General features: G+C 40.5%; 1 protein-coding gene across 1 annotated transcript in view; it reads right to left on the bottom strand.

The window, feature by feature from the left end:
• Nucleotides 1–5,382: 5,382 nt before the first annotated feature.
• Cpx (synaptic transmission protein complexin) overlaps nucleotides 5,383–14,054 on the bottom strand; it is a 265,288-nt gene continuing 256,616 nt past the window's right edge. The window contains exons 4-5 of the mRNA XM_076385612.1: nucleotides 6,454–6,583; nucleotides 5,383–5,523 (exon numbers count right to left, since the gene is read on the bottom strand). Of these exons, the coding sequence (XP_076241727.1) occupies nucleotides 5,447–5,523; nucleotides 6,454–6,583 (207 nt within the window). The 3' untranslated portion in view covers nucleotides 5,383–5,446. The remainder of the gene's footprint in view (nucleotides 5,524–6,453; nucleotides 6,584–14,054) is intronic.

The raw sequence follows: 14,054 nt of genomic DNA, 5'->3' as shown, positions 1-14,054 counted from the left end.
CAACAGCAAGATTTTCTTTTTCTTTTATATCCTGTTAGCATTTTGCTCGGTTGCTATTGCGCGACGCGTGTATTTACATACATGTCGATCGTGTTAGAGTAACTTTAAGAGGAATTCTGGATGGTGGGAGTGTACATCAAAGGGTGGGGTAGAAGAAGAGGGGTGTGGGATCACGATCAAAAGACGAGAGAAAAGAGTAACAGAGAAAGGAGAAAGAGAAAGAGAGCGCAAACAAGGAACAGCAAAAGATGTCTATGAGCTACACATCGCTGCTTGTTAGACAGTTAAGGCGGTCATAGTTGGAAGTTCGTCAGTACTTTCCTTTCGTAATAACGAGGGCGGTCTCTCTTTCGAGCGTTTCACCTTTCGCGCAATCCCTTTAAAGCGTTCACGCGAATTCGCGCGCTCCGTTACATGTACTGGTGTCTGTTATAGCTGTGTTTATTTATATCGAAAAGTTCGCAAGAAAAAACATATTTAGTGTTTACTCTCTTCTATAGAATCAATACATGATATATCTTTGGGTTAATTATTGAGTAATTGACTTCAAGTGTGTATCGTGAGTGAGTAGATCATACAGGAGAGTCCGAGTCTGCGAGACAATCGTTAGATATGGTTGGCCAGGGACCCTGCACGGGAGAAAAAGGGTCAAGGTCATAGTCGAAGGGGCAAGGGCGAGGACTGTGTGTAGACAAGGGTGTCTAGGTATATCGTTAAAGCGTCACACAGAGAGAGAAAGAATGCGAATCTGACCGTAGATCGAGCCTTCGAAAATCGACGCGAAAATGTAATCTTTCTGTTCTATCTGCGCTATCTTCATCTCTTCGCTCTTCACTCCGGCATAACGTATTTTGGCGTTGTTGGTTTTCGAAGGTCGTCAAACGGTCGAGGAAAAGTAGAGAATAGTAGAGATCCAACCAACGACATCGACATCGACAGACAATAGAGGGCGATAGCATGCACGTCGAGACACGAGAAGAGACTACGTCAAGTAGATTCAGACACGAAGCACATCCGTTGCTCTTATTTTTTTTTTTTGCTTTCTTTTTTTTCTGTAATTATTCAGCTATTTAGAGCCAGGCGATCGACGGTCGCGCAACTCCGCAAGAAAACGACTGAGGTTTTTGCAGCAGCAATGTTTTCTCGGTCACCGTTTCATTCTCTTCCCTCTGGAGGGTGGGGACGATTAAGGCAAAAAACAGAGAGGGCAACTTGGCGACGTAAAATCGACTATCTGCACTCGATCGTGACCAGCTTGAAGACTTCGGTTGGAAGTTGCCAGGCTGGTGCAGGGGATATAAAGTCGAGGACCCGGGACACCGTGAAAGTTCTCGGTTTGTTTTTCGCGAACAGCCGCCTAGAGGTATTCGAGACGATCGAATGAACGAAAGGGGAATGGGGGAACGGTTTTTGCAAAAGTTCGGGAAAGCGAGAAGAGCTTCTCCCGACGAAAAAGTTAGTCGTCCCGAGTTCGTTTAAAGGATCCAGTGGTCGAGAAATCGGTCAGCTAGGAAATGTTTATGGTTGGCGAGGCTATGCGCCCTACTAAAACGCAAAGTCGTTGAAAGTTACGGAATTTTTAATACCATTCAGTTGATTCTCTCTTTGATTGGATTCGAAGTTGGAAAAGTACTGATTTACACTGCTGGCCAAAAGTTTAAATCGCTTTGTATTAGGACTTTCTTTGAAATTTATATATGAATGAATACTTACAGCTCTTTTATTAATTTTTTATACATTTTTTTAAGCTTTTATTTTGTCAGTAATCTTCGGTGGAAGTATTGATTAATATAATTTGTAGTCAGTAAACAAGATTAATCTCTGAAAGTATAGTATTTCTCTGATATTTAACTTTCATTGTTCAATATTTAATAGGGGTTTAGTAATTCACTTTTCCCACGTCCTTTATTCAAGGGGTATATTCTTTTTTTTTTATAAAACTTTTCGACGTATTTAAATTAAAATTAATCTGTATAAATATAGAGGAAAAATATTAGTATTTATGATAAAAATTCTCTTATACAAGAGAAACTCCATACAGCACGATTTTAATGAAAATTGGCAAATGATTGAAAACTTCTGACCACTAGTGTGTTATCGAGAACAAAAACAGAGCTTTTCTCAGAACTTCCAATCGCATATTAGAACGCTTGCTGCGGAGTTACGCGATCGATAAGGATCGTCGACGCTGCCGACTAACAGTGCATACATTTACATCGAGAAACAACAACAGAGTGCGTGTACACAGAAAGCTGACATGCGTTCGTTTGTACAGCGAAACGTTTGGATAGAAGGCCTTCCGACTTCTGATTTTTCGGCTGACGTTGAAGTTTGCTGTTCGCTCGAGCGTTTCGTTGAGTCGTTGGATCGAAATGGGACGCGGTCCTAAACGTAATTGTGTTCAACTCGAATCGACGAGGGGAGGCATCTCCGCTCCCATCTTGTCTCGTCTGCTTGACTCGTTGCTCTGGAGCAGTTGGAATTTGGAAGTTTCCTCGCGTGTGCGCGGCATAGATCGTCGAGAAATGTTGGTCGGCAATACGAACGGTCGAGTGTGATACACATAGAGCGCGTGTCGATAGAATTTCGTGTGTCGCAAAGAAATCGGAGGATAGCCGTTGCGCATTAGAGTCAGAATCGATCGAGAGAGATTCGAGAAGACACGATAGTTAAGAAGATACAAGAATAGATCGGTATTAAGAACGAGGAACGATATCGAACATAAAAAAGTACACTTTCGTAATTCAATCTCTCCGTCGTTCGTACAAAAACGGTCTTCCGCCATTTGAATCGCGTACATTTCGCGCCTCCATCCATCGCGGAGTCTTACGTCGCCCTATACATATATCAGCTTGGAAAGGTCTATTTTACAACGTGCCTAACGTTAATTTAAGAATCACTTCTCGCAGTCTATTCGACGCAGATCTTTCGCTCGAAGGGGCAAGAAACGTTTTCAGTGAAAGAAGATTACTTCTGCTCTCGCCACGAGTCGACGCAGTGCGTTGCTCCCATGAGTAACATTGCCATATCTCGGGACAAAATGTCTTCCAGCGATGTCATAGAGTAGAAGAGTGGGGTCACCGCACAGTAAGCGATACCCCCACTCTTCTACTTTATGACGTCGCTGGAAGACATTTTGTCCCGACGTATGGCAACGCTGCCCATGGTCGTTCGAATTATCATTTTTCACAGATTCTGTATATATGTATAAGGCTCGCGCGTTACTTGCCGGCAGTCGATGCTCTGTCCATCCCGTCCACCGTCGTTCACTTATTGTTCTTTGAACGATCGTGGCGTGGAACGCAACCACGGTGAAAGAACGGTGAACCACTTTGAGAGAGGATGCAACAATGGCTACTTGGCTCGAACGTTTCCGGCGGTAACACCTGAAAGTCCTTTCCTATCCTCTCGAAAATATCGTCCGCGAGCGTGGACATATATAAATCCGTCTGTTTCTCTCTAAAACGATTAATCTACTATACAAATTACACTGGATAGAAACGCACCGTACAAACGTGAAAGAAAGGCATTTCTTTGTTCTTTTTTTGTTTCTCGTATTTGCATTGAAACGCGAAAGTGTTCAAAGATGCTCGTCGTGTCGAGCAATTCTCAACGCGAATTTTCTTCGCTTTTTTTTGTTTTTCGTCGTAGTCACAGTTTCTCTTTTTTTTTTTCGCTTTTTTTTTCTTTGTAACACGTCCTAAACTAAATGTCCCTAAGAATCGGTCAGGTGTTACGCGTCCTGCTACGGATCGATCGCGATCGAGCTACATCTCGCCGAGAGGTAATCGGAGTAATTCGAATTTTGGACGGAAGGGAGAGCAAGGGCCGCCGGGTTACTCGTGTTTCCTCCTCGCTTTTCGTTTCCTCCCTTCTCGCTTTTCTTTCTCTCAACAGTCAGTCCTTGGCCATTTCTCGGGTTGGCTCCTCAGTCTCTTGACTCTAGTTTCTCGTGGCCCTCGATCCTTACCTTAACTTGTTTTTCTAAATATAAACATTTAATGGTAACAATAATAAGAACAATGGCCGTGGTAATAAACTATGAGAATAATTAATAACTGCAATAATAATAATGACTCCCTCCTTTCTGATCTCCTTGTTATTGAACAGCCGTCGAACGAACTAGTGACTACGTAACTCTGCTACCGGTAGTTTCTTTTCTTTTTTTCCATTTTTTACTGCTATTCGAAAATCTGCTAGAAACTTAGGTACTAGTTTTACGTCTTTTTTTACTTCTTTCATTTTTCTTATTTATATATATATATATATATTTCTTTATTTATATTTATATATGTATAACTGTATTTATATGCACGCGCCCTTCGACTGCTCATGTCTCGTCTACGCCACCGACATTCGTGCGATAGTCGAAAAGACTCGGATCGACCGAACATTTCCTGTAACCCTTTTCCTTCTCTTCCTCACGCAACAACTACGTCCTATAATCACCAGGACAGTCGTTTCACGAAGGATCTTCGTCCCACTTCCGATGTACTCGCGTCTCCCTTTCCTTCACACGCTCGATCCTTTCGTCTTTCTTCTCCCTCCGAATCGTAAGGCGTAAACGAACTTTCTAAGTCCTCGCGTCTGCCGCAGCTTCCTTGATCTCGTTCCGTCGCCGTCCTCGTTTTATGATCGCTCCTGGTTCCTCCTCGAACTTTGACGCGCGATGCTCCTCTCGCATCTAACCGCGACTACTCTGAAGAGGTCCTCGTCGATCGTCGTTAGTCGTACGTGTCCCCTGTTTACTCGAGGTACCGCACTCCCTGACTTCTTTAAGCCTCCCTCGACTTACTCGATCGTAGACAACATTCCCGTATAGTCCAATTTTGATCAACTTTTTAATACCAGAACTTTCGGCTTCGAAATCCTTCGAAAGCCGTGTCGACAGTGAATCCCCTAATTTGCTCGGCTACTTTCGAGAAGTTCGTGTCGAAGATCAATCCTCGGCATCGACAACGACGATGACGGTACCCTGCTCCGCGACGAACTACCAACTCCATCGAGTTTCTCTCTCGTCACCGATACTGATCTAACCTGACGACCTCTTTACGAGTCTGATACGTTCGTTCGTCAAAACGATTCTCGAAGATACCGTGGAAAGTTTCGACGAGGTCGGTTGTTCGGTCCTCGAGACTCGATGACGATGAAAGAGTTGTTCCTCGCGGTGTCTCGAGTGCTTGTCGGTACCCTCTACGCTCTAAGCGACTACTGGCCGATTCGAATCTCGGGTCGACGCACGAACAACACGACGACGACGACGAAGACGATGTTGACGACGCTGGTGGCTTCCCATACCGTTGTTTCCCTTCCATTCCCGTTTCGCCAACGCATCGGATCTCACTCGTTTCCTTGCTCGTGGTGTCGTAGGGGCTGAGGCGGATGCGGCTCTGGTGACATATGGTGCCACCCTCTTTACCGACCGCTTCGAGGGTCCTAGGTAGGCTTATTGGAGGTCGCATTTACCTTCCATTACTTGCGCTCTAATGTCCTGTATATGAGAGTCTATCGCGTTCTTGATTTCTGGAACAAACACACACGTACACGTTCATGGAGATTCGGTATTTGCTTGGTTTGCTTTTGGGGGTGGGGAAATGGCAGAGAGAATAATTTGGGTTTTATTAAAGGGGTGTTTCTATTTGAGGAATTATTTAGATTTTCTTCTAATACCTACCATTACTTAGTTGATTTGAAAACATTACAAATTTTGTAAATACCTACAGAACATTTGTTGAATTTTACAATTTCTTTTTTAAACATTTTTCGGTAGCTAAATGACAGGCTCATGATATACTAAAGCCAAAATTCCTATGAAACAAAAATTGAAGATTCTAGAGTCTCGTTTTGATTTCCCAAAAAAAAGACAAAAATTTATAAGGGTTGTTTCTTTTGTGAGCCCCTTGTTAGTTTGATTATTAGAGGATTAAAAACCTCAGTGATTTATTTCGAAACAATTTTAAATATAATTCCAGGGTTCAGTTAATATTTCCTAGAATAAAAAAATCGAAACTCCATTTCAGGTACTACTCAAAGTGATTCCGCACTTTTTTTGAAACTCCCCAATCACGTCACAGCAGGTTCGTTATCGAAATAGTTCCATTGGTAGCGTAGAAGCCGAATAGAGGGTAGTGCTGTTTGATTTTCAGCCACGGCTCGTTAACCCTTCATCGATCACCCCTTACCGCGTTGGAACAGTGCCGCATTAATTCGTTAGACAGCTACTCTCACAGCGTGTACCGTGAATTTGCAGAGCCCTCTGTTCTTAATCCTGCTTCATCTTGAGAATTATAGTACTTTGATGTGAATGACTGCGTTATCGAAAAGAGATCCTTTTTGATTCCCTTGGTTAAGTTAATATTAATATTCTGATCCCTTCAATTTTTTTAATAGTACACTTTTTCTATCGAGGGTTGGAATGGAAGCGGGAAAGAAATAAAATATATTAGTACATACTGGTGATCTCGTCCTCATCTTCCGCTTCAGCCTCTGCGGCCAATTCCTCTGGCGTCTTTTTCTTACGCATCAAAGGGTTAGGCTCTTCTTGGGTCACTTCCTGTACTTCTTCCCGCTTCTTTATGTTATACTGTAATTGAACAATGAAAACCAGAGTCAATAAAGTAGGGATGTATTACTAGAGGAAGGTTCAACTCGGCAGGATATGGAAATCCAATTATATGTTTGCATTTGAACTTTAGGATCGTTTCAGACACTTGGTAATGTCGACTTATTTGATATTCATTAACGAGACATTCTGACCGACAGGTTTAGTTATTAATAATAAAACAATTCGTTGCACCGGCGTATTAGTTACTGCAGAGAGGTTACATCATCATCCACTGATTATACTTTGATAATGCATCTACGCGTTGTCCAGTGCTATCAAAACAGATTAATTACTAGGAAATAACGCCTGGATTGTCACTCAACGATTCTGAATGTAGAAACTGTATAATTTTCTATTATGATTTCGTAGAGCTAATTTAACTGTATAAAATTAATTAACCGGGTTACTCCTGTGATGTCTGATTTACAAAGCAAATTCTTCTTCTCATTATAATTAATTTACCTCAATTATAACTACTATTATGATTCATCAAAAACAGAGAAATTAAATAAATTATTAACACTCAGCTGTTGGATAAATTAAGGTCAGTTACGAATTTCAAACTTTAGCTTTTTTATCTCATGAGTGTTAATTAAAATGACAGTTTCTTTTATTTCAATTAATAACCTCTTAACTTTCAATATTACAATTATTATATGCTATTGTTACTGTTCGTATTGTTTCGACAAATAATTCTTAAAACCTTCTCATATAATCGTGTATTTAAATGGTAATAGAATCTTAAAAGCTATCTCTTTCTTTTGAACGGTGAGATTTTCCAGTTAGTCGAACAATGAATAGACCATAAAGACAGGTAGCTTAATTTACATTTCATAGCGACGCGCAACGGTGCGAGAGTTCGACAGATTTTACGATCGACGTAACAAACGTTTCAGCTTGGTATTGCCTCGATCGTCGTTTAAATCTACATTAAACCAATCTTCCGTTGCCGTCTCGCTTCCGGAGTTTCGTTAAATGAAACGTACGCGACCATTTACGAGGGATCCTGTTTACGCGAATGGAACATTTGTAATGTTTTACGATCGTTCGTTCCTTCCCGCTGGTGGTAGTTCGAGAAGGGACAGTCGCGAGTCAGTCAACGAGATTTCCAGGTTCGATCGGTTTACCGATTTCCTCCCTCGAGCCTAATTTCTACGACTTGCCTCGGTCCTCGGATAATCGATGCCCTTTGTTAAACTAGCAAACCCGATCAGGAAGTTCTCTCTCGATGGGCACTTGGCGTACATGGAAACCGTCGAAACGCTCGAAATCAATTCAGAAATTCACCGTTCCTGAATTCTACGACTTTTGGCGTGCTTTTGCGCTAAAATGAAGGCACTTGTGTTTTCGAAGGTTAAAGCATGGAAATTGTTAAGATTAAAATTGTGCAAATATCGAAAAAATAGTGTACCCCTTAAAGATATTTCTGAGGTATACAAATTAATTTTAATACACAACACAAATATTGATGAGTTTAAAGAAATATAAAGACTTCAGGTATTTAATAAAAATGTTGAAATTATAGTGGATCTAAACAAGATCTACAATAATATTGAAAGAACATAGTTCTCCCTACTTAATTTGTATTTAGATTTATGTATCCATATCAAAACACTCATAGGCACCAGAATTCCCCTCTCGCATCCATATTCATAGAAATTGCCTGAACCAATAATTAGAAGCATAAACGCGCCCACGAAGAAGCGTAAGCACTACGCCACAAATCCAAACAGTGATCGCTAATTTCCACGCACCAGCTGACAGTGTCTACATTGCAATCGATCTCATCCCCCGATTCCATTCTTGACGGCCCGTTAAAATCACAATCATCGCTGGCGGCACAATCGACTTACGGGGGAGCCGTTTTCGAACAATCGGCTTAAAACCCGAACAGTCAATCGTATCCACCGCGTGAAACAGCGACGCGTAGCTATCAGCTGGTGTTAGGTGTCTCTCGCGCAGACCTCGCTGATCGCATTACCCTGACGATCTCGGTCTCGGTTCGTATCATCGAGCCAGCCCGTTGATTTCCAACAGAGGTACACGCACTCTCGGCGTTTCCTAGCTCCAGTAGATTGTCTAGTCGCGACGAGTCGCAATGACGATACCGCTGGCTCACGAGCCGTGCCAGTTACACGCGGCGGGAGTGCCCCCGATGCTTTTGTACCCTCGTTGTTCTTGTCAACAGACAATGAGCCCGATTGCGGTACAAGCCAGACACGCGATCGGCCGTACGAGCACTGCCTCCACTCGCGGCATTGTAACTGCTACGGGAGCACGCGTACCGCGGCTTGTCCGACGTTGTACATGGTATCTAGTTATAAGTGCCCTTTCGAGTGGTGTCTAAGCTGTTGGGGGAATGGAAAAATATTTGTAGTGATTTAGCTAATTGTAGCTTCTAACAGAATGAAAATTGAATTTTTTATTTGAGCTGTTTAAGTATTGGTATGGTGTTGTTTTGAGCGGGGAAATTGGTATTTTGGAAATTTTAATTTTTAGAGGGTTTGTTTGGTCAGAGTGATTATATATTGCGTGTATCTATGTTTTAGTAGTATTTAGTAAGCAGGAGATAGTATTAGATATCGAATATTGCTTAGGAAAAAATGTGTCGTTTGATGGAAGCATAGATATTTTAGATTATTTTCAACTGACGATTTCATGTGCACGAAGGTAATAAATAGTGTAGTTACAGAGTTATTTAATACATTGAATTCTATAGTGATTATATGGCGATGGACACTAGATTAGATTAGAATCTTTGCAATGAATAAACTTTCATATCAATATTCATAGCATCGTTTATGCACCACAGTAATATTTATAAGCTTCGAACAGATATTAGTGTTAATAAAAATGAACTATTGCAATGTTTAGACTTGAATTCCATGTACAAGATACTCGGCTTGAGTTCCTGTTGTTCCGTTCTGCTGTTGCCCTACAATTCTCCTTTTTTTGCATCGGTTTTATCTATTTTATCTCGATTCCTCTTGCACTCTTTGGCTTGCTCGTGCTCTGAACAGACACGTGCCCACCTGTTCTCTACTGTCGCGAGAGATTACCAACGAAACATTCGTGGGACACACGGCTTTGCACTGACGATACTTCGAAGAGATTATCGGAATAAAAAGGGTTTTACACCTTCGCCGACGGCGCCTGTAACGCGGTTTTCAGTTCTGCGTATTCAGCCAGCGATGAGATGGATTAAATATTTGATTTAGGTGTTGTCCCATGTATAGGCGACTCGAAGTTATCCTGACCCAGATGTGGGTCAGCGGACTTAATCCTCATCTAGCGAACGCGGAGCTATATTCTCTTGCTTATGTCTCTACATACACGGCGACTTTGAAACGTTACTGTATGCTACACTTAATCTCTGTTTATTAGGAAGATGCTAACAGAAAGATCGTTTGTCCTTTCTGTGCAGCTTATTGCCACGTGTAACTGAAAGTACTACATGAATTCTTTTTTATTCTCCTGAAGTTCATATAGGGAGATCTCATATCTTCATATGTATATACCTTTCAGTGTTTTAGAAATCCTTTATTCCACTATTTTTAAACAACTTTCTCTGTTCTTATACAAAGCTAAACTGAAACAATCAGTTTTTCTGCTTTCCTCTAAAGTTTCATTTTTGCCTGCATACGTGACATTAGAATGAACATATCTCCATGAATTTCAGAGTTAATCCATAAATTATAATCTTGACGTAAATGCAGTTAACTCACTTGATTCTGACCACATCATTACAAGCGTACCACTGTACAGTGTACCAGTTCCTTGAATACAATTGGTTAACGTATTTGCAAATTTTTTACCTACCATTTATTATTATCGAATCCCTGAAAGAGCCCCGAAAGCGTATACGTATCAGGACGTGAACATTTAACAAATTACACGCACTAATTCGACAGCGAAAACGAAATTTAGATAACAGGTGAAAAAGACCTCTCACTGGTCAAGGGTCACGCGAAGTGGAAGAATAGAGAAGCGCGTTCATTTAATTACAGTAGAGTTTCGAATTGACCAGGAGCGGTATCGGCGAAAAAGCCCAGCTCCCGTTTTTTCGGTGCTCTGAGCCATTAGCGTGGGCCGCGCCCGTCGCAGAGGGCGCGTGTATGCGTGAGTGGTGCAATGTGGCGCTGTGGAGCCGCGTGAAGGAGACAGATAGCGGGAGGATAAACGACGCTCGTGCCTCGCAACGATGTCAAATGTGATGCACTGATCCTGACGTTAATTAATGTTTCTCGACACGCGTAACGCTCGGCGACGCGCGATATAATGCATCCCTCGTCCCTACCCCCATTCCCATTTCCAATCCCCTGCCCCTCGTCAGCCCCAGCGAGATCGCGCAGTTGCGTTTGCACGTGCAGCGTCTTTTAATTATCAGTCTTCGTCGGTCCGAGTGTTATTTAGTTTCAGAAGCTCGAGCAGCTACGGCGAGCGAACAGCATGGAAGAAGGACGCTTTGCATAATTGCGAATACACTCGCGCAACTAGCTCAGAGAAATCTTCAAACGCTCTCTTTAGCCTTCTGTGAGGCGTGCGAGCGCTGGCCGAGCGTGTGTACACACGCGTGCTCCAGCGGGTCGCATCTGCAAGCCGCGTCGCACTGCGTCATTTTTCGCTAGTTCTTTCCCTGAAGCCCCTTTTGTCCTTTCTCTTCACGGCTTTAATGCTCTTGCGGTGTCAATGAAGCTTTCAGAGAGACGAAAATAGTGTAACGATGTTTCCTTGTCGATTTAAGTTGCTGCAGCGTGAATTTATTAGTAGCTAGGTCAAACTTTTAATGATGTGTTAAACTTGGCACGATGGGGATCATAATATTTTTGTTAACTCAAGTTTTAATGTTTGGTATGAAAAAACGAGTGGATAGTTTATAGAGATTAACAGACAAAGTTGGGAATTTTATGTTTTAGTACTACTAATCACGTTTTTTAGTGGAATTATGGTGACTGTATTTTATTGTGTTATGGTACTGATACCTGATACTAATATTGGATATGGAAAGTTCTTCAGTCTGAATTGTTTTAATATTAGGTAGTTGTTAATTATGTTTTAACATTAGAATTGTATGTTCACAGTATTTAATATTGATCACATTGTTATTCACTCTTTTTATTTTTGTTTCAACTTATTTATGTCTTCTATTTATCCTGATACTACATATAAATCTAATAAAACTTTAGTGAAGTGATGTATTAAAAAAACTGAATAAAAATTGATCGTAAAATATATTGATAAAAGCCAGTTACCGATATACAAGATAACTCGCAATAGAAAAAAAGCTACGAGGAAAAACTCAGAAAAAACTGTAAAATATATATGAAGCGTGTCTGACCTGAGAACTCATTCTACTTATGTCACTATGTTTCACCTGGCTAACCTACGCCAGCAGTAGAACAAGTTTAAAGTCAGACAACCAATTCTCACGTACTCTAGGTGTATCTTTTCACAACTGATAACTCAAAAACCAAGCCTTAAACATAATTTCAACATTATTAATTTTCCTCCCATTTTTCTATCTAGATTACTCTTTAAAATTTTTGACACCTATTAAATACCCCGTGTACGTACTGCAAGTCGTATTAAAACAATTTCGGGAACCGTAAATGTGGTGCATATATTTCCCGTGGAATACTTTTATACGATCGCTAGAATTAATCTTGATGCAAAGATATTGAGGCAATAGCTTCGTTTTAATTGTACAAACGTTGAAACCAGAGCTATTACCTCTCGAACGTTCCGAACTTAGACGATATCGTCTCCGTATCTGAATATAATTTGGTCGTAAGGTACTTTACGAGTTGAAGCGTAAAAGTTGTTGACCCGTTCGACGGTTCCCAAACTGTCGCGTTATTGTATTCGGAGCATGATATCAGCGAAGTTCGCACAAGTGTCGCCGAATCAACGTGGATGTCGCGCGCCAGTATTGTCCGACTATCCTATTACAGTGTTAGTATTCGCACGGCTTCTCTGTCACTCACAATCAGCTTAATTATCACGTGACTGTGTGCAAGCATCGCTGGTTGCGCAGAGAGCAGTATTATTCGTAAATTGTTCGTTACACAGTCCTGAGGGAAATGCAGTTTCGGTTGTGTATTCAGGTCACGAAGGGCAAAGATAAAAATCGTTCGAGACGGTTTTGTTGAAACTGCGATTTTTTCTTTTTCGAAGGTCGCTGTTCGTGCGGTGATTTCATTTTTAAAAGAATTCGGGGCCACCGTGACGCTTTGATCAATTTTGTAATCCATGAATCGGCAACGAATATTGGACTTCGATTCGCGCTGAGTTCGTGATTATTTTTAACGATCAGCAAATATTTTCGTCATCCGAAGGGAAAAGTAGGTCTACGTTGGCTAATGAAGTTTCTAGATTTTTCTTTCTGTTTAAGGTGGAAAGAAGTCGTTGAATTTATATCGAAACGCTGAAAAAGCAATATCGAACTGACACGGATGCTGATTGCTTACAATATTTGACTAATGCCAATTGGATGTAATTAATGAAATTCGATTAAACTTGATATACCAATTACGCGAATTAATCTTCTAATTGTGCGAACGCGTTCGCGATTGCAGTAGCATTGAAATGTGCAATTTCGAGAGAAGCTTTCGCTGTAGCGTGAATTTATATAATGGACGTTTATTGCGTAGAGATTGGAAAAGAATTTATATAAACGCTCGTTACAGTTTAATCGTGAGATTATCGGTACGCAACGTCGCATCGCGGTGCATTGTGATTAAAACCGGCGTGGCGTGCATTGTAATTATTTGTTTGATCCATTAATTGTATTCAGGCGTCTTCCTACTTTGAGAGTTTGACAAATCGCAATTTTTTTTTCAAAATTACTTGTAAAATATTTTTAAAGTAGAATATGTCTGTGGATTCCAGAGCTGAACTATATTAATTCTCCTTTTCTTAAGAATGACATTTTACATGTTCTTTGCACAAAAATTTTCATTATCTCTAATGGTAAAATACGTTCTAAATTGTTTAGAATTTGATACAAATTAACTTAGATATATTTATACTTGTAAAATAAAACGTCGTAAATCATTATTGGATTATTGATATTTGAAGTTTTGAACATCAACTTTATACTATAAATTTGTGCTTTTACTTTTTTCTGTTATCAAAAGCACACATTTTTATTTTTTAGACCTGTATTAAAGTATAATTTGAAATCTATAAAAAATATAACGTTTTATCTTGCAATATATTAAACTTAATACTCTACAAAATTGAATTTTTCTCTGTGGAGTGGTACCTTTTCATAAACTTGATTTCAAAGGCTACCTTCATCGAGTGACTTCTAACAATTTTTCAAAATACATAAATATGACTATATGTCGATTTTCTACTCATAAACTTATCTATATTTGCTCTATACTGAAGTTAAACGCTATTTTTGATCAAATTACTAGGTACAGCTACTTCAGAGAAAGATTCATAA

Source organism: Calliopsis andreniformis, chromosome 9 (genome assembly GCF_051401765.1).
Source record: "Calliopsis andreniformis isolate RMS-2024a chromosome 9, iyCalAndr_principal, whole genome shotgun sequence".
In the NCBI taxonomy this organism is placed as follows: Eukaryota; Metazoa; Arthropoda; class Insecta; order Hymenoptera; family Andrenidae; genus Calliopsis; species Calliopsis andreniformis.
Note: the sequence above shows the minus strand (reverse complement) of the source record. Positions and strands in the feature narration are given on the sequence as shown.